The sequence below is a fragment of the Xiphophorus hellerii genome, chromosome 16 (genome assembly GCF_003331165.1).
Source record: "Xiphophorus hellerii strain 12219 chromosome 16, Xiphophorus_hellerii-4.1, whole genome shotgun sequence".
Classification (NCBI taxonomy): Eukaryota; Metazoa; Chordata; class Actinopteri; order Cyprinodontiformes; family Poeciliidae; genus Xiphophorus; species Xiphophorus hellerii.
Genome location: NC_045687.1, coordinates 9511108 through 9537921, shown reverse-complemented (window position 1 = coordinate 9537921; position 26814 = coordinate 9511108). Strand labels below are relative to the sequence as shown.

General features: G+C 38.9%; 1 protein-coding gene across 2 annotated transcripts in view; it reads left to right on the top strand.

Annotated features, from left to right (window-relative positions):
- Nucleotides 1–26814, top strand: part of olfm2a (olfactomedin 2a) — a 46093-nt gene that overhangs the window by 2731 nt on the left and 16548 nt on the right. Inside the window, exon 1 of one of the 2 annotated variants that reach the window (XM_032587170.1) lies at nucleotides 21010–21451. The exons of the other annotated variant lie outside the window; for it this stretch is intronic. Coding sequence (XP_032443061.1) covers nucleotides 21308–21451 — 144 coding nt within the window. The 5' untranslated portion in view covers nucleotides 21010–21307. Of the gene's footprint in view, nucleotides 1–21009; nucleotides 21452–26814 lie in introns of those variants that run through there. 2 annotated transcript variants of the gene reach the window in all.

Sequence of the window (26814 nt, the reverse complement as noted above, 5' to 3'; positions counted from 1 at the left end):
TAAAAGGAAATTCACTCATGTCTAACATGTATAAATAGCAAAGGTCACATGTCACTGTAAACATCCGTGCCTTCGAGATCACGGCTACAACTTGGGTAAACACTGTTGGTGACCTTTAAAAGGAGTAAAAGATGTTTGTTTTACTGAACCGAATCGAGACACTATTGTAGAGAAAAATCTGCTGAGTTTTTGTAACCTAAATGAAACACGGCATAGGACACACTCACAGCCTCTTAGATCTGTGTTACATTAAATCACTCAGGTTCTCCGACGCCCAATTGTAAATTCATCCACAAACCAAATCCAAATCTCCAGCAAACGTTAAACACCAACAATGTAGCTGGTGATGTACTGCCGAACAGTATCTTAACCACAGCTTCTGTGATTTCTTGCAGTAACTGGCCTTAGGGGACAATTTGTTGTAAGTGTTTGCCATTAAATATTGAAAGGTCTGAAAGAAAATATGACACCATCCATCTTTCTAAGGCTGCGTGGAAACATAAAGAATTAATGAATTCTTGTAAATCAGCCTGTGAGAGTAGCTGCAATATCCGCATACAATTTTAAGTCACAGTTTTAGCAAATGCCACCGTGAAATTATGTAGAGGCCTTTAATGAGGCACTTGTTCATTAACAGCATATTTTTGTTAAGTAACCATGAAGCCCTGGGTCATTGGTGACACAGAGGGTACCTGCTTGATTTTGGCATTAAATGTGTTTTTTAATTCATCAGTCCATGCAAACCGGATGCAATGGCACAAGGGACGATAATTGTTATATTTATTTGTTTGGGTTTACTTACAATGCACCGTTTGAGGGAACTTGTGAAAGAATGGAGATATTTTCACATCAAACACCAGAACTTCTTTTTTTCAGATATCAAACTGATAGCTATGATAGTATTTTGATTTAGACTCTCTCTGCCAGGCTCCAGACTCTGCTTCCCAGTGTTTTGGTCTTTTGTACTACCTATGTGGCTCCCGTTATCAAGTAACAAATCCCTTGGGAAATTACAAAAGTTACTCTAAAGTTTGCCTGAAGTTTATACATCCATCCCCTGTACGTTGCACTCAGCCTGTCACACCCTGTTGGCAACAGCTATAGGTGGAGGTTTTTGAGTAGATTTATCTTAAGGATAGAGAGAAAGTTTATTCACTTTTTGAAAACTGGGAATGTAATGGAATGACTAAAAATCATGATTTATAAAAGGGTTAAACAATAACACTGAGTTTTGTTGGCTGCTCTTGTCCTGAATCTCGTCAAATCACAAACGTAGTAGTGACCATGAACATATCAAATCTAACTCTTCACATGCATTTCACTTTAAACATTAATCTGCATCAAGGTCTTGATGCCCAGCTGTACTCTTAAGAGTTCATCATGACTTCAAATATGGTTAAGATGATCTCTTACTTCAAGCAGATTGAATCCTTGAGTCTTCAAGAAATTGTTTTTTTTAAGACTTGCTGTTCATTTATTAAAAGCTGATTTTATGCTTGTCAAAATAGGCCATCGTTTACATTAAGTTGTTTTATAATTAAGAAATCCAGAAATATTTTAAAAATGTTTCTTTCTGAATTATCAGTTAGCAAAAAGAGAAGTGAGACGGGTCTTTCAGCACTTAATGATACCTCAGACACTCAACAATTTTAGCCAGAATAATCACCTGGTTTTTCGCATTTCTTCTCTCTCTGTCAGTGAGTTTAAGCAAAGTGGTGAAAAATGTGTATTGTGATGCAAGTTTCTCAAAATCTACATCTGGTTTAGGTGAGCTTCTTGAAACTGGAGGGATAAGGAAAACAGATAGAAAGACAGAAGCAAGAAAAACCCAATCAATTTGCAGCAAAGTCTGATCACCTTAGCAGATTTCTGCTGCAATATTTTTGGGGCGTTGAATGTTTTGTTACGTTAGTTTTGTCTAAAGTTTCCCACACATCTTGATGTGCTCAACATCACTCAGTGACTTTTTCAAGAATTTTGTTTTCATTCAATTTGGAGTGATGCAATAACCTGGGACATTTAAGTGTGCTGCCACAGGATGGTCTTCAGGCCCATACAACATCTGTTCTGAAGATATACCAGTCTTAGCTGATCAGAGGAGCAGCGTGGCAAGAACCACGGGTCAAACTACAGCGTGATGAGAGGTAATGCAACAAGATTAAATTTTCCTGAGGAGGTAGTCTGGAGCTGACAAACTGATGTGTCGAGGAGGACTTAAAATCCCTCTTCATTTTTCTTCAAACAAACTTTTCCCCACAATTTCAGTTGGATGCCATAACTTAAAATTTAGCTTTGAGACCTTTCTTAAATTTCCAGAGAAAGGTGTGAAGATTAACAGCTTTGTTTAATCTGCTTAGATAATATTTGTAACCGTTGCTTTTAATCAGTAAATTCTCCTTTCTCAGAAGTTAATTTAATGTTAGTAATTTTGTTTTGCGTGTTCACTTATTCTTTTTATTTAATAAATCATTAGCAATTAAATTTCATTCTCAAACTTAATAGTTTTTATATATATAAATTTCACACAGCTATTAATACTACAAAAATGTTCCATGTTTTGTTTTAGTTGCACAAAGTAAAGGCTTTGTGGTAACTTTTAAAAATTGTAGCTGCTATACTTGTGCAGCCCTAAAGTAATGACTGATTTTATTACTTGGTTTAAGAGGTTTGATCTCAAACACTCCCAACTTCTCTTTGGTTGAGGATGATGGAACTGAACCTATTCTGGGATTCTTCAGCTCAAACAAAGTGTTGTAAGAGAGAAAATCTGATTGATTGACAAAACTCTTCTGTACGTTACATGACTCTCATTAGGCATCATGATAAACCAGGATGGATGTATAATTTTACATTCACCTTTTTTCAATTGAATCTGTTTGAAAATTTTAACTTAGCCATCCTGAATCAATTTATATCTGCTATGCAAGCTCAGAAAACTAGAACTTGTAAATCATGATGAACATAAAAGAAAATATTTAGCATATTTACCTGCAGGAGTTTATGTTTACACTATGTTACACTATTGTAAATTATATACAGTAAATATATATATTTACTGTTACAGACTAGCACTGTTGCTATGGAGAACAAAAGCTTTTTCATCCAGTGTGAAGACAACAGATTCATCATATATGATGAATCTGTTGTATGTTTGGTTTTCTTAATCTGTAGTCCAAAAGTCACAGACGAAGTTATTTTAAATTTTAACTTGAGTAAAATGAATTCTGACACTTGGCCTGTGCAAGGTGCTAAACAGCAGCTGGGATAAGCTCTAGCCTCCACATGCAGCTGAACACAAACTTAGAAAATAACTGAATTGATTTTCTTTTTCGAAGGACGTTTCTTACACCTGCTGTTGTCCATAAACTTGGACTTTTCACTGTGAGGTGTTTGGAAAAGATTGATCAATATTGTTTTCAGAACACATGCAATTTATTCCTTTAGAATAAGTCACATTGTCACAATCTTTTCATGAGGAGAGGCGAAAAATATTGTGCTCCAACTGCAAAAGTGTACGTGTGCTTTTACAGGCTCGATAAGTGATGTAAAGCTACACATTCAGAAACGAGAATAGAGGAGACATTTGATGTTGCTGGACAAACAGCAGAAAAGATTAATGTCCAGCTGACGCAGCTTTAAACCGTTCACTGCTGTGACCCTTTGGCCAAGAAAAGTCTTCTCTTGGTGCCAGCTTCTTGAAAGCAAAGCAGTACAATTTAAATAGCAATCTTGCCTCAAACATGAGTGAACGCAAACCCCCTCATTTTTTTAATTTTTGACAATACAATGCCAAAATATACTCCTTCTACTGTGATTGCCAGTGAGTCAAATGGATAAAAAAAATAGTTAAAGTCCTACCTTGAAGGAGACTTTGTAGTTTAATACTGTGAATCTATGTTTACCAAAAAAAAAAAAAAACAACAAAAAAAACCAATAACACAGTAGACTCAGCATTGTGGTCTTTCAATCAACGCACCTACCTCTACTCAGAGAATTAGACAAATGAAAAGCTGCATGAGCATGGCTGTAAATCTGTCTGTGAGGGCCGAACAACTCCTAAAATCACCTTGCCATGCCGTACAATGTCAGCACTTGTATAAATTATAAACACATGCAGAAGGAAGGTCAAGCTGCCACAACGAGGCTTCTTTAGATCTTTGCAGAAGATCATTCTGCATGAAGTAAACACAGAACTAGTTATTTCTGCATGAATAAGAGAATGTTTTCTTATACAAAAAAAAGTACAAATATAAATCTATCATATGTACTCTCACTAAAGTTCGTGCATCTTGTCCTTGTAAATACAGTTCCACATAGACGCTTAAATACTCTTTATTCTGTTACGTCTCATTTAGCAACAATCCTGGAGCTCTACAGCATGTGGGCGAGTAAGTGATGAGGCAGGGGGAGATGAGACACAATGCCTCCATCCGCCTTCATGCATATCCCATCAATATACAAAGGTGCCGCTTCACAATCAGCCACAGATAATGAGGTTGCATTATGTTTGATTCTCTGCTGCTTGGAGAGATTGGATAGTATGTGCTAGTGTCATGGCAGATTAGAATGGGGCTTGTACAAATGCACGATAATGACACCCCGTTGTGTGAGTGAGCCACTGTTGTGAAGATTTGTTTTATAGAAGAGTGGCTGCTTAAGAAAGAGGCTGCAGCGGGAGAGCTACTGAGCCTTTGTGCTGTTCACTGTTCACTCCCTCCTCTTTAATGTTTGATGTGCTTTCATGTCGCCTGCCGCTGCATCTAGAGAGGTGCTTGTATATTTATGTGTGTTTTTAGGAACAAATAACCCTCTTAACATGCAGGAGGCTCACATAACGGGGACATATCTGTGATCTGAGAACTAAAAGGAGAACACTGGCTTTTTTCTTAATTTGCTTCAAAGTAAAAGTTACAGTAATTGTGAAGCAAAAGGTTGACATGTATGATCATGCATGAACTACGTATTCTTGCAAGCTGCTTGGATTTTGATGAAAATCAATATACAAACCCCCTTTTATCATTACCCTTGCCATATTTTTTTCATCTTTCATCCTGGACTGAGTTCAGCATGATGGCAGCAATCTTTTTAAGATGCATCTTAGTGGCAAATTGAACTGCTTTATTGCTTTGGCACTATACTGCCAAAATTATTGGGTCCTTTGCCTTTGGACACTTACATTTTGATGACAATTAATTTGTAGTAAAAAAGTTTTAATACAGCATTGGTCTACCCACCCGATTGTGGGTAGGAGTCTTTTCAGACAAGGCAAGTTCTTTTACACTGAATTGATTCATACACATTTTTATGGACCTTCTTTTAAGATCTGGCACCTGGTCACTTTGGAAGGAAGGTCAGAGACTTTCAGCTCAAAGTTAGTGACATAAAATTGTCTAAATTGTCCCTTGTAGTCAAGCCCATGTCCTGAGCGCCACACTTTAATGCCCCATGCACCAAACTTTACACCCAGTACAAAGCAGTCACACAACCGCCAAACCCAAACTTGGTTTGCCAGATAGAGAAGTGTACTTGTTCATTCCAGAGAGCATGTTTCACATCAATCAATCAATCAATCAATCAATCAATCAATCAATCAATCGATTCACTGGATTTAACAAATAGCATGATCAATTTAGAAGCATTCTTGTACAATACTTACTCTACACAAGTGAAAAGGGAGCAGGAAGAAGAAAATCTTGTAGAAACCCTCTCATTTCCACATATATGAAATTAACAATATTAATTGCAAACAGTATATCATTCTCCTCATTGTTAACTCAAAAGAGTACAAGACTTAATCATTATTTGTCTTAGAAAGTGTTGAATTGATTTAAAATAGAGCCTTTTTTTCAACTCTTCATCCAAACTATTCCATAATTTTATTCCATGAACCAAAATGCACTTTATGCGCTAGAGTCCAACAGGGACATGTTTTACACCCCTGACTCTGCCACTTTACATTGCCCTTTGTGATGTAAGACCTGGATATAGCTGCTTGGCTGTGGAAACCCTTTGTATGAATCTCTCTGCACACTTTTTCTTCAGCTAATCTGAAGGTCAACTTTGGAGGTCTGTAGATATTGATTCTGGAGAAAGTTGGCAGACTTTGGAAACTGTTTACATCAGCATGCGCTGAACCTGCTCTGTTGTTTGTGACCCACCACGATGCAAATGAGTTACTGTTATTCCCAGTCTCTTCAACTTGGTTATAATATCACTAGGTGCTGGATTTTATATCACTTTCGTCATGCAATGAATTCAGTGATTTTAAATTTAAATCGTGGAATTTCAATGACCTAATTCTTTTTGCTGTGTAGTATAACTATGGACTGCAGTGATGGCTCAGATTAGAGCCTCTCTGGTTCGCGTGTATACTGGACACTATCTTTTGGATGGTTTTGGGTCACATCCCAATTGGGATGAGCCTGCTGGAGGGACTGTATATCCTCTCTTGGGATGCAGACGAATGAATTAGTGTTGCTGAAGATGGGTATGTCTGACTATTCCTTGTAGACAAATCAAATGTGACCTTCTTTTAAATTGCTTAAAACAATTTTTTTCAAGCGAACAGGTGTTGATAAATTTGACCTAGTTCACAATTTTTCTCTGCTTTGGTTTCAGATGCTTATAACCTGATTTTCAGTCATGAAACAGAGCTTTCAGCCGCAGAACCTTTTGTACAGGCCAATATTCATAGTTTTCTTTTGGGGACATTTTGCATAACCTACTCCCTAAGGAAATGTGCAAATTAATAAGTACCTATTGATCTGGTACGATAGTTCTTCTGGCTCACACAGAGTAAGAAGAACCCGACTCAGAGAAAATTAACAAAATAATAATGTAAGTAATCAGGCAAGAATAAACAATTAAATTAAACTTTAGGAGACATTTGAGCATGTTTTCAGATTTCTTTCAGTGAATCATCAAATTAGTGAACCACCAAAAAATTAAAATTATATGCGTTGGTTAATAAAAGGTTCATGTATGGGCATGGCATGGTGGTGGATGGGTATGTTTGACTATACACTAAAGTAATGCTGATGTATTTTTCTTGAAGGATTTACGTATATGACACTCTCAAAATTTCCTGTAGGGTTTGGCTGAAAAGTGGGCAGACAAAATGTTATCGAGGTTTACAATTGTACCTCTTTTATCTGTCTGAAGAAACTAAAGATTGTGAGCCAAATGGCAAACCAAAGTATTAAAATATTTGGTACATCCATCTTTAATGAGACTCTGCTCCTCTGATTCACAAGCCAATGGATGGAGGTGCAATAATCTCCTCTTTCAGAACCTGACTCATTAGGGAGTAATTAGAGGCTTTATCCAACATGTTTGTTTTGTTGCTTTGTTTGATAGCGACTGCAGGGAGGAAACTCTCCCCACACACACATTTAAATAGGAGCAAAAAGATTGTAATCTTTCTTAAAAGATTAAGAAATAAAAATAAATAAATAAATAAAAACATTAAATTCCACAGATTTTTCATGGTGGACGACAATGATTATGTCCTAATGGATGGGTTTGCTATGAAGAGGGGATTCTTATGTAATTCAGCAGTTTTTTCTTTTGAATCCTAATTTCAATTCTGGGTAATTCTGGGTCAGAATTACCCAGAATCTGGTACTTGTGTTTTTAGCTCATCCTTTAAAAGCCCACTTACTCATTCTAAATCACACACTGGCCGATATTTGTGCTGCAGGCGTCTGTGGTCTCCAAATGACCTCTATTGCTGTTTTCTGTCTTGATGAAAAGCCAGCAGCCTACTGTCCTAAAATGGCTGGTGGCGTTCCCATGAAGCAAGCTCACTGATTCCAGGACAGCTGTCAATCGCCATTAGAAAGGTCTTTGAGGTCTTTTGGGGCTGAGAACAAAACATGATTGTTAGAGATTTTTCTTTTCTACAAGCATTGTTAACATGACAGCTAAGCAGAAGCCAACTGTCCACTTTGGGACTGGTGATAATTTTTTCCACATCCAGAGGGGAATAACTGTTGACCATTAATGTGTTTCTTCCAAGTTTTATAAAAGTTAGAATGCACACAATTTATTTCAATTCACTTCTTATTTAATGCATGTTACATTATTTGTATGCTTACTGTCAAAGGTTGCATAGAGCAATCAGCTTGACTGGTGGAATGAATATCATCCCTATATCGCATTCTCTCCCCGACTTTCTCATTCTCCTTCTGTGAGCGTGTGCTGCAGGGTACAGGACTCCCAGAGGTTTATGTCTGTGACTCTAAGCAAGAGTGACATTTCTCTGACAACACCCAGAACGTACACACACACACACCCCAGCTTTGTCTCTTACACACACATTGTCTTTGTCTCCTGTACTCTATAGTTCGCAAACATGTCAGCGATTGGACCCACTGCACACAAAGAATCAAACAATGTATGGAATCAATTCTAACAAGCATAGCAGAGGCCATTACAGATATGATGGGAGTGACAGAAGGAAATTAGACATGCTTCATCTTCTGCTGACCAGACTCTGACCAGTCATGCTGTCAACAACCCATGTTACACAATTTGCTACAACCAGTAGACAAACCTAGTATACGTTTGTGCGCGTGCGTGTGCGCGAGAGTTTTTTTGCATTGCGGTAGACACCTCCGGACCAGTTTTCTGTACGACCTTGCTTTCCCCCGCTTGATGAATCTTTTATGAGTCTGGCGATGTGGGTTTCTGTGTAGAAGATTGGAATATAAATATGGCTGTTACGCCTAGAGCTCCTCTTCCTGCTCTGATACAAAAGCTTTCATGAGACTGAGCACATTGGGCAAGCTGCTGCACGAACGACGCTCTTCATGTCTCTCCACCTTTATCAGATGAAACACGTTAAGGTGCGATATGGCTCTGCTAACACCAGACATCAATGGAGCTTCCTCTGTCTCATTCGCCTTCCCAAACAGCATGTCAAGTCCTTTGGAAAGGTTCCAAATGTTTCCATAAATCTGATAGGATTATGTTTTATGAAAGGCTCAGTGAGAGGTTATGCAAGAACTTAATGAGTTAAATGAAGTACAATATTAGCCAGATGTTTACATACTCTCACCGTTATCATAAATTTTACATAAATTTGGGGATGTAATAATGCAATAATTTTTGGGGAGTGGTATAATTCTACAGGTTAAAATAATTTTTAAAATATTAACTGTGTGAACAAGTTAGAATTTTTTTGCAGATTTTCTCAACAGACTTAAAATCCTCACTTTAACTTCATTAACCACATTTCTTGTCATTAAGGATAAATGCCACAAATCTGTCTTTTCTGATCATGAATCCTTTCTGCAGCAGACATTTGGCTTGTCCATGTGTAGAGTTGTACATTTCAGTCATACTTGAAATTGTTTATTTTGGAACAGGGACTTATTTTTAGGTCAGAAACCCATCAGATCCATTTTGATATTAAATTGCCTTTACCTTGACAATGACACTGGTGTTCAAACAGTTCCCAGATATTGTCAGGCTTTAGTTTTGGTTTTCCAGGTTGTTCTTGGACAACCAATTTGCTTTCAACTCAGGGATAAAGTTTGGGTCTGAGAAAGTGTAGTGGATAAAACAAGCCAATATCCAACTTCTGGAATGGTCACAACATCAGCCTTATTGAAAATTTATCAACTATGCTTATAAAAGCTATTGTAGGTCAGGAAACTAAAATAAAAGTTCTACCATTTCTAACAAGTGTATGCAAACTTCTGGCCAGCACTCTGGCACATAATAAAAATGACGACAAAGTGAAAGATGAGCTCTCATTTTCCCCTATAAACTTATTTCTTCCATTGATGCCCTTTATCTCATTTGTTTCCATATGCATGTCATATCATCATTGAAATGTCTGACCCATATGCACAAATGCTTTCAGGAAAATTATAATATTCAAAAGGTTTATTTTAAAAACAATGATTATGAATGTGATCTTGATCTTGAGGACACGGGACGTCAGGTTCACTGAAGGAGAGAGAGGTAGTTGAGGGGCGTATGTGATTAAGGAAATGTTTTGGTAGAGGATGAATTGCCAGGGAGACGCAAATGAAATCTGGGGTGAATGATCCGAGTGGTGGGTTGCTGTTGTTCGAGAAAGAGGGCACAGATGTTACTTGGAATCGAGTCAAAGGTGGACACAGAAGGCGGACAAGATACACAGAGGAGGTGAATAACAGAGGAACTTTGAAGCTGTCAGTTGTGGAAGCAATAATCCAGAGGTTACTGGCCTTGATGAAAGTTTGTTGGATGGCAATCTGATGATTCAAGGAAAGGTTGTCCAGAGCTTTATTCAGCAGGAGACGCCACTCTGGGAGTGTTGACAAGGGAGATTCAGGAGCTCATGAAAATCCAGCTCGAGGGTCTCTTCGATAAGAGAACAGAGTATAATTAACTAAAGGTTTCACAAGAAGGTTCAGAAAAATGTGCAAGGAATACACAGGAGGGCTTAGGTTTTACCACAAAGGTAAAAAGACTGGTAGCTAGTTCCCAATATACTCCAGTTGATGAATTGATGACTAACTGGTTTGCACACCTGCTGGACTCCACCCTCCCTTGGGGCCCTCCAATGGAGATTTGAGAAATCTCACAGAAAAACCCAACCGCACACACAGACATTCCAGATCCCTGACAATGTGAGCGTGGCAGTGCTTCATCCCATGTTGAAATGAGACCCAATTGCCTGACTTTGGATTTGGGTAATAAAAGAAGAGAGCAAAGCGGCACAGTAGAAACGGATGCAAAAAGCAAGAGGAGCCATTTAATCTATGGTGTTTTCCACATGGCGCTGTCTTAGCCACTCAGTAGGCCTATTGATGAGGGAGGCTCTCACTGACTCCGCCAAAGCTTAAAGGCTCCAGTCAGGGAGGCGTGGGAGCCCAGCAGCCATCAGACACTGCTGCATATCAAGCAGGCTGGCAGAGCAGCTCTCTGCAGCACCACGGTGAGCAAGGTAGAGAGGTCCTTTGATAGAGACACTACATGTAGGACAGGGCGATAAGACGTTCCAGTGGCAGAAACTCCTGCTTTCATGATACCATTTTACCCAATTCTGCCCTGCTGGGATTCCTCAATGTCTACACTTCACAAGTATACCACTGGAGTGAACATCACATTTTGAAATGATAGTGCTTAGTTCAAATGTAACTACGGGGGAACTCATTATTTCAATTTTAAATGAGAAGCAAATGAAATTAAGTGTGCAAGGTTGCATCATTTTACAGCTAAAAATGTTAATTCTGCTCTATGTCCAGGATCAAACACAGCTTTGAATGTTAAAAGAGTTTAAGTGTATCACTAAGATGTGGAAATAGGAACTCTTTATGGTTAAACTTATTTAGTCACACGTCAACAGCACATTCCAGGACGTATCAGACACTGTGCTGACAGATGCTATGAGCGTTCCTCTCTGTGGTGTTCAGTGTAGGTGGGCAGTGACAGGATAAAGTGAGAGGATATGAACTGGGTTCAAATTAGTGGTTATTGGAGTGGCTGAAGATGACAGCATATCCGGGAGTGCGTGGGAGAGAGACAGAGGAAGAGGTGGTGTAGAGTTTGTGGAAATGAAAACTGGAGATAGCAGGAAGGCATAAAAGGGAGGAAATACTAAGAAAGAGCTTCACATATGTGCCTGCAGGGAAATTATCTGCCCTATCCAAACCAGAAGGAGAATAATAATTAGAGGCCCATCACTCCGTCACTGATTTTGTTCCGCTCACTGGCAGCGACACTCCTTGCAGATTGTCTTTAATTAGCTCTACATCGCTTAATCAATACAACCATGACAAAACAGTGGCATGTGCATCCTGTCGCTCGGCCGACAGAGACACTGAAAGCAGCAGGAATAAAGGACTAGTGTTGACAGACGCGACGTGAGAGGGAAATGATCTAGAGTGGCATCTTTGTCAGAGGAGAAGGAGGCGGAGGTAAGGTCGGGGGGTAGGCGACTAAGCAAGACGTCATGCTCTGATAAAAACCTCCTGCTATGACAACTTGAATCTTCACTTGTTTATTGACTTTGTGTGTTTGAGGATGAAGAATAAGATATTTATGTGTATATGCCATGCTGCATAACAAGGTGAACAGGTTGAAGACTTTGCTTCTTTTTTTAAAAACTCTCCTATGAGATCAAACACTGTTGTATTTTTGAGTATCAGACCTGCGTGCTTCAGCTACACTATGGGCAAAGTGATGAGTAGGTATTCAGGATTACTTGCTCTCCTTAAGCCTTATTGCCTTTGGCAATGGGCCCTCTCCTTCCCTGTTTTCAATTCCTGCTCTTCTCAATGAGAGGAGCAGCTCTGCAATAAGTTGTTGCGGGATCCTTTAGAAAAGAGCACCTCTTTCTTGTCAGGCGCATTTCTCTCCTCAGTACGATATAGAATGGATCAATATCTCTTGCCACCCCTAAATCTGTCCTGATCTCATCAAAACAACCCACACCAAGACCATTAAAAGTGTATTTTTGGATTCATTTCAAAACAAAACTGATTTGTGTATGTACATACAGCTACAGTAGATTCTTTGGGGAATTTTTTATTACCAAACAGAGACCAATAAAATGTTTACACTTCAAGATTCACAGTATTTCCTTATTAATTCAACACAGTTTTTTGGGACTGCATCTTGCGTGTGGGTTTCAGAAAGTTTCCCGTTTGCTCATTATTACAGGGTATTTCATCCACTCATCCTTCATCTATATCCACTTTTTCCTGTAAAGGAGCTTGTGCTTATCTCCAGTGGTATGAGTTTTCTATTACAATTATTTTTCACACAAACAGGTTGAATGTTTTCATATAGATTGTTGAACTGTTTTATGAAAGGCAGGGCAATAGCTGGCACTATGTTCCCAGAGGAAACAGCAGCTGAGTGAAAATCTGAAATTAAGCACTTTAATATGTGTCTATAGCAAAACGTGCCTATGAAAGGTACACAATCCTTCATTTTTCTCTTTACTGAATGGAATATTAATATGAAGAATGACCTTTCTGATATTGTGGCTGCCTTCAGATCCATGCAGTCCCAAAAATCATCATTAAGCACCGTAGGTATGTGTAGTGTCGAGTGTGCAGGGCAGGCATGTTGCCGTTGCCACATTAAAAAAAATAAAAAATTAATAAACAAAGCAATCTGTTTGCATGTTTATTGGAAAACTGAATAAAGATCATTGCAAAAAAGTATGTTTACATTTTACAATTCAATACTTTGCAACTGCTTAATGCTACATTAATTCATAACAAATTCCTTTTCGTTATCCAGCACAACTCCCATTAATGTAAAACAGAACTCTAAGGTCCACTCTTTACCATGACAGCCTCTCTACCTGCCTCCCACTACCACTTTCTCAATCAGAACACTTCTCATCTCACACTTGGCTGATTCCACACCAGCCAACATTCATATGAACCCTCTCATTTCCTCTCTCTATACCAATTTGCTCCAGTTTGTTAATACTTTTCTCTCCGTTTGCCTTCATAATGACTGAATGGATCAGTCACTCCTCATTTCTGACACAGACTTGGCAGATTACGGTGCTTAAATCAGCAGCTTGTTGGGAGAATGTAGAAAAAGACACAGTAATACGAGGCTGTTGATTTGTTCCAAGTAACCTTCCCTTTTCGCAAATGTTGCAAGACCCGAGAAAAGCACACAGTGACATGCTCGTTTGTCTATCTAAAAGTTTCTGTTAACAATTTTGCCCAAAACTACATTTGGCTGTAAATATAAGATTCAGTTAGGGGCTGTTTTGGGATTTCTTTACACTGCACACTGTGCTTGTGTTGCACTAATAATGTCTCCCTAATTAAATGTTCCTGCTTCTCTGAGCATTAATGACCTGCAGACAGAGGATGCAAATGGAGGTTACAGTGTAAGCCATGGCGGCGAGGCTGGACACTGCAGGCTGGTTCTGTCCCCTCATTACTAATGTTCGGCTTGTAGCTGATGGCTTCTTGTCATTGTTTTCCCCTGACCATTTGCAGCAAATGGCATTATGCTGCAAACCCTTTGTGCAGCAGACTGTAATTGGCAGGATCTCACCACTCCTCTCTGCTCCTGTTAGTATTGCTGTTGCAGACATGGCAGAAAACAGACAAGATGTAAACTCATCACCTCGGGGAGTTTCAAATACAACGTTCATGCTTTTTTTAGATGCCCTCGCTGTCTATCGCTCTGCCTCTCATGAACATCGTAGTTAGTCTCCTTCAGAATCTTCACTCATAAATAGTGTTATTTTTTGGCTTGTTTTTCTTGAGTAATCTGCCACCATGATCAGACTGTCACAGTCAACAGTGACCCCCCCCCCATGTACCAATACACTTAACAACAATCTAGATGCAGTGTTACAGACTGAACCAAAGCAGTTTTTGAACAGCAATAATCAGGCATTAAAATAACAGTACAGGCATTTGTTTAAACTGACTTTTCTGTAAAACTGTTCCCAGCTTTATGCTTAAAGTGCAGCCTTTCGCCTCGGCTTTGTGTGTTTTATTTAGTGTGCTGTCAATGATTATTAATTATGTTGTCAAAACAGTAAATGATGAGGGCAGGATCTGGATGAAAATGAACTTACTCTGACCAGCACCCTAAAATTCAGCATTTTAAAGAAATTATAAATCTGTCCTGGAGACCTTACCTACATTTTTCCCCCTGTCAGTAATTATTACATTTACAGAAATAGCTTTGCCTGCGTAATAACGAGAACGTTTGATTAGCTGGGCGGGAACAAAAGGTCACAAAGTGGCACTGGCTTATTTTTTTGTGTACAGAAATTGGTGACTTTTTCAGGTCATCATGAAGACAGAGAGAGATTATGGTAATTACGTGTGTGGAGCCAAATACATCTCCGCATGCCTTTATCTCCCATTGTGATGGCAATTGAGCCATGCATATTTGTCTCAAGAGAAGCTGCAGCGAGTTGTATTTAGCTGGCGCTTCTGGCACAAAAAGAGTGCAGAATGTGAAGCCGTGCTGTGCTGCAGAATGCATGGCAGCTGATTGGTGCATGCAGAACTTTTGTATTGCTTTGATCGGGAGTTTTTTCTATGACGAGCCTGAGGCGTGATGTGGTGCCTCGCTTGATGTCTGATTGAGCTATTCGAGATTGAAACATGTGCAGTGTGTCATACAAAATATGCCACAAATAATACTGTATAAGTTGCCATGGAGTGATGAGATTGTAATCAAGGGAGCAATCAAGAGCAATCAGTTTTTGTATGAATGCAAGTTACAGTGAATATACTCAATATGCTTTTCTATGGACTGAAGTGACTTTTCATATCTGTTCTGTTGGGTAAATACACTCAATGAATGTGAATGTTTTGCCTTTTTAATATAAAATGTTATTTGCCATCAGACTGCTGCAAAGACATTATTTTTAGGTATAAAGGCTCACTGGAGGAAAATATTATTTATTCTTAATAAAACTCATTGTTAATCTTTATGCAAAGAAATATGAACCGCAAACTCACATTTTGCGAGAGAACAAAAAAGTTGGATCTGGACATTTATGGCAGTGCTGTGAATGTGTTTTATTGTGTTCAGGATACAATGTGCTGCAGTCATTATAGCTGGTGCATTCTTAAGCATCGATTCTTTTACAACCCCTTCTAAGTGGAAGGAACAAGTTTTACATGTGAAACACTAACAGCAGATAAGCAGTGTTTGTTCAAGCTTTAGTATTCCAGTTCCTTTTTTGTTGTTTTTTCATATTGATTAAGGCACCATGACATGCATAGCTCAGTCCAACTCAGGTCACTCACACAACACTGTAGTAGCCACCATTAGAGACTGCTGTAGACATTTCACAGCTCAGTGGAGGGAGAGAGAGCAATGATTTCCAAGTATTGATGCTACACACACAAACACAGACACATAAACATCACTTTTTGTTTTAAGCCCAGTGACTTTTTCTGCCACAGAAACTTTCAAAATATTTGACGGTATTTAACCTTATATAAAGAAATTCTAATATTTAATCTGCAAGCCTCATTCACAATGTCGTGTGTCAAATACTGTCAGTCACCTCTGGGCTCCGAGTGTGAAAGACGTACTTCATTCGTGGTAATTGCACACAGCTGAATAATCTAGCAGGGATGTGTTCTCCCTTCATTATGCATGCTTCCATTGATTACATTATAGTCCTTCTGTGGCCTTACTGGCTGTGCACTATAAGGGTTCAAATGAAGTCTTCAGTATAAGGCCCACAGGAGCCATTAATAGATTCAACACTCAATGCTCAAAGAGCCATTGTGTCTTCTGATCTGAACCTGAGAACGCAGTTTATTTATGCCATTTAAATAGTTGCCATGGAAATGAGGTCACACTTTGTTTAGGACTGTTTTGATCTTAATGCATTTAGAAGGCCGTGGGCCTCCTTGTCCATCAGCTAATTAATTAATCATGACTCAGAAAAATAGCCAGTGTTCCTACAACAAGACGACTGCGGCTTCTTTCAGCACCGACACACTCCTCGTATTATCATTGCAGTGCTTCATCTATTGTAATAAAATCAGCGTCAGGCTAACTTGTGTTATTAGCTGAGGTGTAATTTGCTACTTTATTATAGCTTTAAATTTGTAGACGGTTGTGCCTTTGTGCCCAGTGACAATGTGGTGAGTGCTTGGTATTATCTGCGACCGAGTATTGCTTTCTCACCCAGAGCTTGTTCCGGTGGCCTCAGGGCTCTGCAGTACTCTACTGCCATCCATGGGTGTGCACAAATGCTGCCTTTTCTGTGGTTGGTGGGCATTTTCACCATTTGAACTGATTAAAAATGTCCTTTACAGAGCACACCCCAGGCAATGAGCAAATCAGACATTTTTAGATGTATGTAGAGTGAAACACAACAATGCTTGCTTGCAGAACGTCGAAGCACTAAGCAGCTGCATTACACGGAAATATAAAGGTGTATGTAAAATTATGTGTGATGCAAATTCCTGTATAGGTATGAGGCTACAAAGTTAAATAAGGTATAGAGGAATATGAGCAAAAATGATCAACAAAGATGTTAATAGAAAGGATGCAAAATGCTGGTGATATTATAGTCATTGCTACAGGAACCATGTCAAAAAATGCCCTGTGCAGGCAGAAAGGGAAAGTAATAATAAAAAAAATTATAATAATTGAGGAGAACAAAGCAAAAAAGAAAAAAATGGAGCTCATAGAAAATGCAGTGTAGCAGAGAAAATTTAGATGGCCAATTATTAAGGTGAGGCTGAAAAATGGGTTGGCTGGGAAGATTAATCAAAATGTATTAACTGAATTCAGGTTAAATGGCTAGCTCCTTCTATGACTGGTATCTAATGATGGTGTGTTCTGCCAGCAGCCTCAGTGATTAGTCAGTCGATGGGCAGAGCCTTGAATTCCTTGAGTTATGACAGATTGTCCTCATCATACTTTCATTACGCTCATCCTTTCTTTTGTCTATCAGTCTGAAGGAGATGACACCTGACCTGCACTGCGTGAAGGGAATTTTAAAGAGTCCAGCAGCCCTACACAGGAAAAAGAGTCATCGACATTAAAATGACAATAAAGTAGTACTTGTGAAAGCTCACATCACTTATAATGAATAGTTTTTTTTCTTTTCCCTTTTGTCCCATTGTTTCTAAATATTACAAATGTTCAAATATGATTTATCTGTTTTAAGGTCTGAATGTAATCATGCTATTTGGCTTATTCTGACTATGAAAATGTCAATACTAACTTTTTACTAAGAAATTGGGAAAGCTGCTCTGCTTATGTCAAACAGCAAATTGTCTGAAAACTGATGAATAATTAATTTCAGTACTTTCCTTTTTTATATTAAGAACAGATTACTGTTTACGAAATGGTAACTATAAAAATAAACTTCCTGGTGTAAATCAATGAATATAAGCACAAGTCTAGGCACTGTTGAAGGTCACTGATCAATAATGAGCAGCAACCAGACTGAGTTTCCATGGTCAAAGCCGACCAAGTTTGTCAAAACACAGATTCGATGTTTAAGGAAGTTTTCATCTATATTTAAATCTTTGCTGCCACCCAGTGAAATTAAAAGACTATTACTACATTCTTTTTATGTGCTGGGCTAGGAAAAATAATTGAAGTCAAGCCTTGTAAACCAAAACACTCAATGGCAGGTTGTAATTTTTTTTTTTTTTACTGTTTTTAATGTAACTATTGTACATATTCACAACCGACCCTCCTTCTCACTCCTCCCCCCACACACAGACACCTTAAATGTAGATTTCAATATAGTGCAGTGAAAACAGTATTAATCTAGAGGTTTTCTTTCTGTTTTTGCTTTTTAAAAAAAAAAAAAAAAAAAAGTTTAAATGTTTCAGATAATTACATCTTAGACCTAGATAACCTGAGTAAATCCAGACTTCACTTCTCATAGTCTGACCTATGTGAAGAAGTTATTGTCCCCCCCTTATATCTAATAGCTGGCCATGAGACCCTTGGCTGCAACATCTTCTTTCAAGCTTATGTTTCTGTTTCTGTTTATGAATTTGGTAGAATATTTTATCCACAGCAACTTTCAAATGACAGCATAGGAATGCAGTTGAAAATCAAGTCAAATAAAAATAAACTACAAAGCAGGAAGACTACCAGTGAGGATCTGCAACACTTTTAGGCTATTTTTCTTGAAATCTAGCAACATTTTCTTGTTGATTTCTTAGAGATTAACCAGCATGCTGGCATTGACAGAAGTGCAGAGGAGGTGGCAGTAGGCTCCAGTGGGAGATACTCTCTGAAGAGCTGGGTCTTCAAGACTTTTGTGAGGATTGACAGTAACAACGCTGTTCTGGGTACATTGACTCTTTAAGCTGAGCTGAGCTTTAGATCCCAAACTGGTTGCTGAATATTTTTCCTTCTGCATTTTCTGGTAAACAGCAGAACTAATTGTTCCATCAGTTATGTTCTAAAGCAGCAAACCATCCCAGGACTTTCACTCCACTCCACTATATTTGACCTATACTGAAATGCTATACAAGTTTTAAGCCAGTCAAAAAGGGACGCACATACACACATTTCTTGCCTGTTTAAGTTTATTTAGACCACAACATGGTGTGGTGCTTTTTAAATCTTTTAGGCTACCTCTTGCTGTTAGACAGGTTCTGGTTAAGCTCATTTTTGATGCTGTTTAAGTATCAATCAGACTGGGGTACAATTACTGATACTGAAATAAAAACTGTAGGTAATCACATACAATTCCAGATTTAACAAGGACTAGATTTAAATTTATACTTTGTCATTGGTCAGGCTGTTTTTACCTTAATAAATAAAATCTTCAGTTGAAAAGAGTTAATATTTCCACATGTTGTCCTAGTCTGATATGAAATTGTGTCTGATGGTCTGCAAAACTATATAGGACGACAAAATGCAAAGTCTGAAAAACACGAGATTGTACCTCAGTGTATACAGAAAACGGGTTTAATTCAACAAATTCCATCAAAAATGCTCGAACTTTGCAGTTACAATAACTCACTGGGAATTTGTGCAAATTGGCATGAATTTGATATTTTGTTGTGATTTTCAACACAATTATAACTCTTCTGTTCTCACTTGAAGTTCTATTAGAATTTTTTACCGTCTCTAAATTGTCCCCCTTCAAGTTTTTCCTCATGCAGTATTTTTGTAACGTCAGAGATATGTCTCTTGAAAAAGATTATTTCTCGCTCAACTAAAGGCAGTAGTCATCTCAAATGTGGAGTTTTTATTTGCAGTACTGCTGCTAACCACTGGGGGGCAGTGTTGAAGCAAAAATAGAAAAGCATTCAGCGGGAGCAAGCAAGTGAGCTGAAGTTTCCACTTTGAGCACCAAAACGTTTCTCTGCTCAAAGGAACCCATATCAGTCACTCCACAACGCTCTCTGCCCACCCATGACTGACAAAGTGAATAAGTCAGCAGACCCTGCAGAAAGCAAGAGAACAAGCTGACCTGCTGCTTTCGTCTTAGCATTTTGTCATCATTATGTGCGAATGTCTAGGTAGCATAAAATGACACAGCCAGGGGAAAGTTTCCTGTCCAAAGATCTTAGTTAGGTAAAGACCTCAAGATATTTGAAACACACATTTCCCATTTGTTTCTTATTTCAAATTTCCTCTCAGTGTGAACTTCAAAACAAATCTGATTTCTTTCCTGATATAAGCCAAAAGGAACTTTTAAGTGTCAGTCTCAGAAGTGGCCTTTACCATATATAAAGTATTCACATAATTTATAATGTGTCTGAACTGTATCTATACCATAAAAAACTAAATTGGATGTCAAAACAGAGTGCATATATCATTCTGAACCCTACGCATAAGTTTGGTTTTAAGGTTCAATCTGATTCCTTTTCATTGATAAAAAAAAATATTCAATATTCTTCCAAGTACACTTTCATACTGTAAAAATACTGTGAGTGAGTGAATAAGGCTATGTAATTTCGTCATGACATGGCAAAGCAAAGGCGTAAAGTGAATGGATAGAATATGATTATGGTTCAGGCAGTGACTGTGCCAACTGCAGGCTCGTCTAGACTGTCATGAAGCACAAAAGATAGATGAGCTGTCACAGGCAGCAGTAGGCAGAAGCACCTGGATCTCTCTCATTTTTAATACCATGCCAAACCAGCTGTTCAACTTTCATATCTATCACGCTGTATCCTTCATTCTGCACAGACAGGGTAATTAGACTGCAGGACAGTCTACTGTGAAAAGGATGGCACTTGGATGCCCTGGGCGCCCACATGTCACATAGCATAGAGAACAGATCAGCGCTCTGAAATCAGTCTCTCTCTCCAATCTACAGACACGCATATGCAAGCGTGCACATACACACGCGTGCACACGCACACACACCAAGACGTGAGTCATAAAACAACAGTCAAATGTCAGAGAAAAAGAGAGGGAAGGGAAAGACTGGATACACGCATGCAAAAACAGAGCAGAGGCTGATTGGGAGGGGATGAGATGGAGAGGCAGCCAATGCGCAGCTCTGCATCTTGAGGAAGAGAGAGGGTGGAGAGAGAGAAAGTGGGAGGGAAGCTGAGGCAGTCCTCATCTGAGAGGAAAGGCTCTCAATGTGATGGTGTTGGATGTGAACTGCTCTTCTCTGACCGGTGTCTGCCTCATCCGCCTCAATGAGCCGGGATGTGTAAATAAGATAGTAGTGCTTAACTTATTCTGAGGGATTTGCTGCCGTTTAACCTGGGCAGAGGCTGACTGGCTTGTTACCGTCCCCAAGCTGTTTGCAGCAGAGGTGGAGGGGGGTGGGTTGACTGGATCTGAGGTCTAGGCTAGGGCAGGGCAGGGCTGGCTGTCAGGCTGTTTGTGCCGGGCCCCACAGGAAGAAAAAATGACTGTTCCCATGCTCAAGATCGGAGCGGTGCTCAGCACTATGGCCATGGTGACCAACTGGATGTCTCAGACTCTGCCTTCTCTTGTGGGACTCAATGGGACAACCGTCTCCAGAGGGGGCACTTCAGAAAGGATTGTTAGTGTGAGTACAATTTAAATTCCTTCATGCAGCTGCATATGTATGCACTGAGAAATCCAAACAAGATATTGAGAAGATGATACAAATAAATGAGTGCCACAACAAACAGAAAAAGAAGTTAAAAGAGACTTGTATGTTCAACTAAAGGAAATTAAAGAAGGGTTTTAGAGGTGAACTTTCCAGATTGAGCTTAGATCAAGAGTCTGACTCAGAGGTTTGTCATTTAAGACAGGATGCAGTTAGACGTAAAATGTTAGAGCATTGTTTCAACCGAGCGTAACCGATATACAAATATCATGAGGTTGAATTCGGTTTGTGCTTCTGAGCGATTTAGAATGCAACCATGTGGTAAATCATATGGCTATGTGGGGCTGATGGGAGGTGGAGAGCTCTCCTGACTGATGTTCAGGCTGATCCTGTGTGTCAGTCAGCTCCAGGGTGGGAAAGAGGGTGCTCATATTCAGGGGTTGGGTGGCAAAGACTTGAGACAATTTTACAGATTTGAATGTGCTGCATTCCCTCACTTTGTACTTCGTCTCTTTTTTTTAAAAAAAATGCATCTGTGACCTACAAGTAATTTAGGAACTTTTACAAATTTGATCTTATCTCAGGATTCTACTCACAGGTTTTATATCCAAATGTCTAATTTTGCTAATTCAGGACTACAATATTCCAGGGCTCATCTGGTGTTAATGAATGCATTTTCCTCTATGCTGAGTGAGTTTTTATGGCATCTTAGCCATTAGGCAAATGCCCAGATCCGTTGAAATGACAGAAATTGAACATCCCAAGAGGTGTATGACCATCTGGATATATGTCTATGCAGGCAATTGTGCACATTTGTAGAAGAGTGTGCATTTGTGTGTGTGTATGTGTTCAGATATATAATCTATCTCTCTGTGATGAGCCATTTGTGTCTCAAGGGTGAAAGTCCGTCTGTTTAATGAGATTTTTATTTTTTTTATCCAAACACCCATCTGCTACTTTTATATCTCCTTATTCAGCCGTGAAATATTAGGTGGAACAGTTTCATCCCCAAAAATCTGACATCTCCCTTCTATCTTTGGAAAACAAAAGTTAGTCTCTGACATATTTGTTCTTAGTTGTAGACATAGCTCAGATGTTTTTTTAGCAAAAAAAAAAAATCTTCCACAATCCTGCTAAGCCCACACCTTTCCCTGCAGCATCTTCACAGTCAAATTATCATTTGAGGTTGTTTTCTATGCACAATTTTCTGTATAGAATGCAAATAATGTAGGCTTTGCAACCCAGGCTCAGAAGCCTTACCACTTACATTTGAAAAGACTTAAAATTAATTATCATACATCATCACCAATGAATATTTTTGCTTCGGAGTATATCCACAACACAACCAATAGCAAAATAAAATTGCTCCTATGCAGTTAAAAGTTTCATTAACCCAAGAAAAGTTTGATGCAATTGCATTGTAAAATATTGCTGTGACTGAAAATGTATTGGCTTTGTGACACTACACAATGGCGGTGTATGAAACATTAATTTAAAGAGTCGTTTCAAATTTCCATCACTATTAATGAGACATTTGCCTGGGATGATCTAAGAAGCAGGATGAATCACAAAATGTTTAGAGCTACAATCAAAGATAATCGGGCTGCTTTCTTGTGACGCTGTCTTCGTAGCATGCCAGTGGCTGTTACATGGCTACTCCCTATCCTGGCACACATGCTCGCTTCTTTCTCCACTGTTCCTGCTAAGAGCTATTTTCAAAGTCTGCTTCTCTTGTTTGCTGTGCCTGTGCTTGAACCAGCTGATTAAAGAACAGAGCTGACTGATTATTTATTTGCCTTTCTGCAATGGCACTGAGAGCAGCAAATGTCTGGATGCCCAGATGCACATTTAGATCCTGTAAACCCTCAGATTTCTTCTGTTCTCTTCAAAGAGAGCATAAAGAAAACCAAAAAAAGTTTAAATCATTAAGATAAAGACTATTTGAATTAATACTGCTCTATACGAGTAAGTAATTATCCGCACTCACACCACCACAATTATGGTGGTGGTAGTATGATGACCTTGGGCCAATTTTCTGCTTCAGAATGTGAATAACCTGTTATAATTGATGGATCCATGAAGTCTGCTCTCGACTAGAAAATCCTGAATCAGAAGGCCCAGCAATCAATCCATGTGACCTTATGCACATGTTTTGGGATAGGTTGGGATATGCAGCAAGCCGATGACCCAAAGTGACCAAATCACACCTTTGAATCACAGAAAAAAAGAAACTAGCACAAAATGGAGGCTCTAGTCAAAGTTCAGAAATTAATTAGAATTTTAAATAGACTCCTTGCCAGTAATTGCAAATGTTTGGTTCCATCTACAGTGACTCAAGCAGTTATGAGGTTTAAGGGGCAATTACTTTTTTCAGTTCACCAGGTTACTTTGGCTAGCTTTTTTCTCTTTAAACTAAACCTTTATTTTAAACTTATTTTTTACATTTACTCATATTACCTTAACTTAATCTGATGATCTGAAACATGTCTGACAAAAAGTAAGAACAGAGTGTGGGTAGATACTTTTTCAGAATATCATATTAAATTCCTCATTAAGTGAAGTTTACATGTTAACTTAGAATCAGAGGTAGGGTCATGCCCAAAATCACTCCTCTAATTTCCAAAGCAGCGTATTTATACCTAGTTCACCCATTCTTCAGGTTTTTGCTACTCCACCCTCTTTCATCCTTAGACCTTTCACCTTATCCCTATTCTTCCCTATACCCTGTTTCCCTGTTTTGGGCTTAAATGTTGCTACAAGTATTGAATGACTGACTCAAATGAAGAGAAATATATTTTTGTTTGATCTCAGTCACCCAGCTTAAGAAATGTGGGTTAAGGTTTTGCATCATTAAGGATCAAGAAGCAAGCAACTGATACTCTAAACATATTCAGCAGAGAAGAAAGTTAGGTCTGACTGTGTTTACCACTCAATTATAGTTTGTTTTGAAATAACCTCAGGAATGTGTGTGAAATGCAGTGATGAATAAATCACCGTTGTGCCGCAGTCGAATCCCCAGAGCACTGCAACGAAAGACAGAGGAGCAGTACATCTTTGTTTGTTTCTATCCAGGGTAGAAACTCTTTGAGACACAAGGTTGTCTTAAGTATTCTCACCATTAACTGGGAGAAGGCAACAAATAATGGCAGTTTACAAAGAGCCAGGACTCTGAATCTGATTGGGGTCAGTCAGACAGTCTCTGTCTGGATGTTAAAGCTATAAACTTTATCACACCCACCAAGCGATCTCATCAAGTAGATAGTTAAGAGCAATCCTTGGCTATGGATTAAAGATTAAACACTGGTTGAAGGGTTTTTATTTGTGCACATTACTTTTACCTTTATGCTTTTAGCCATGTATTTTTTTTAAGTCCAGGTTCTGACAGATGTTTTTTTTTTTATGTCTACTTACTGCAAAGCAGGTTTTAGAGCCAGAACATTGGTTAAAACCAATGATACCAATGATAGCATACTAAATACATTGGCTATGTTAACTATGTGTAAACAACTAGGTTATTGGCAACATTAATTATTATTTAATGATCAATATTTAACATCATTAAAACATTCTAAAATTAGCTATGGAGATTATTGCTCCATTGAGCAGCCATTTATCAGTTTACACAATCCTGCAATCCATATTTACAGCAGTGACTGTAATTTAACAGTTTATTCAGTGTTTTATCACACAAACCCTTGCCTCCGTCTTCCAGCAGCAGATGATGTGATAAAGCTGTCTTGTTCCCGTGTAACGCCATAGCAGATGCCAAACGCTTTTTACCGGGACACCTGGCATGCTGGGATCGAGCTTTAAAACAGAGTGAAGTTGCTACGACTCTTTGGAAATTGCGGAGCAGTTGTGGATGTCATTTTCTCCTACCTCTCCAACTCTGCTGCCAACTTAGGAAAACAAAACACTTGGTGGACTTGATGCCCAGCACTGCTGCCTTTCAGGTGTGATCTGGACTGGAACAAGTCAGATGCAGCAGATGGGAAGAAAGCAGGATGCCGTTCAGAGCGATGGCAGTCGCAGGATTGATGGAGTGGGTGTAAATGTAAGGCAGGCGGGGGCACGATGAGTTTATGAGTCATATTATTGACTGGCAACCACGCTGCGCTGATTGTGGTAATCGGTTTTCCTTGGAAGCAGAAGAGACTAGGGACTCCGAAGAGAAACTTCATTGAGTTTTATTTTAAAGGCCAGCAGCTGGCTGGTGCATTGAAGACTGACATATTGTTTGCTTCAAGTGGGGCTGTGTATTTTCATGTTTATTTATATATAGTCAATTCAGCAGTGAGCTGCAAATTAGAAAAATGAGATGTGATTGCTTAGCTGCAGGACAGACGCAATTGAGCGGTGTGTGGCAAAGACAGATGAGTCAGCTTTGTTGCCAACAAGTACTGAGAAGTTAATGCTTCTGAAATTTGTAAAGAGTAAAATACATAGAAGCTGCAGAGCATGGATAAAAAAATGTTGGCAATGAAAAATGGAAATTAAAGAAGGAGTGAGATTACACACTTCAGTTAGTAGTTCTGAGTATCCTAGCCTTCAGAGTGTCTCTTTGATTCCTCTTGCATTCTCATTATTCCGGTCCCTCTCCATGCTGATCCAACGCCCTTTTCCTAACAATGTCCCTCCTCTCTGGTGCGGCAATTCTTCAGATGTGATGCATTCAGTGTCACGGTCAGCTCTCGCTCATATCTCAGAACTTGCTTCTAACATTTGCCCCTTCAGCCTAGTGCTCATGAAAGTTATAATAGACTTGCCGTCATGCTCATAAAGTAAGGATCTGCAGATTTATGATCTCATTTAACTCTGGCTTTGCAGCAGCTAGCTCCTGGGTCGGTCTAATGAAACGCCAGAGGAAGTCTATATTGCAAGTCGACAGCGATACCAGCGGCTTGAATGTCTAATTGGATAATCTCTCTGAACTTTTGTAGTCAGCAACAAAATAGGGATTTTTAAGTTTCTGTCTGGAATTATTTCTCAGGTTAGGAAGTAACATGGGAACTGAATTTCTCAATGTTTTCTTCTAAAACTAGATTGTTACCAAAGCAAATGACAATGTGAAATTAGACCCTTCTTTCTGGATCATAAGAAAAACAAGAGAGAAATGCTTGATATCATTTTAACCTAAGTCAGCTGAAATTCACCTTAAGTTGTCACTCAGCATCTTAACTTGGCAACATTTAAATAAAGCTAGGCGAAATATGATCTCTTTTTGTCCTCTCTGACAGCTCCTCCTTTTCTGACTATATCAGTATCTCCTGCTTTACTCGTTTTTCTCTTGGGAGCTTGAGGTTTGCCAGCTGTGGATGATAAGGCTTTATCCCAGAGTG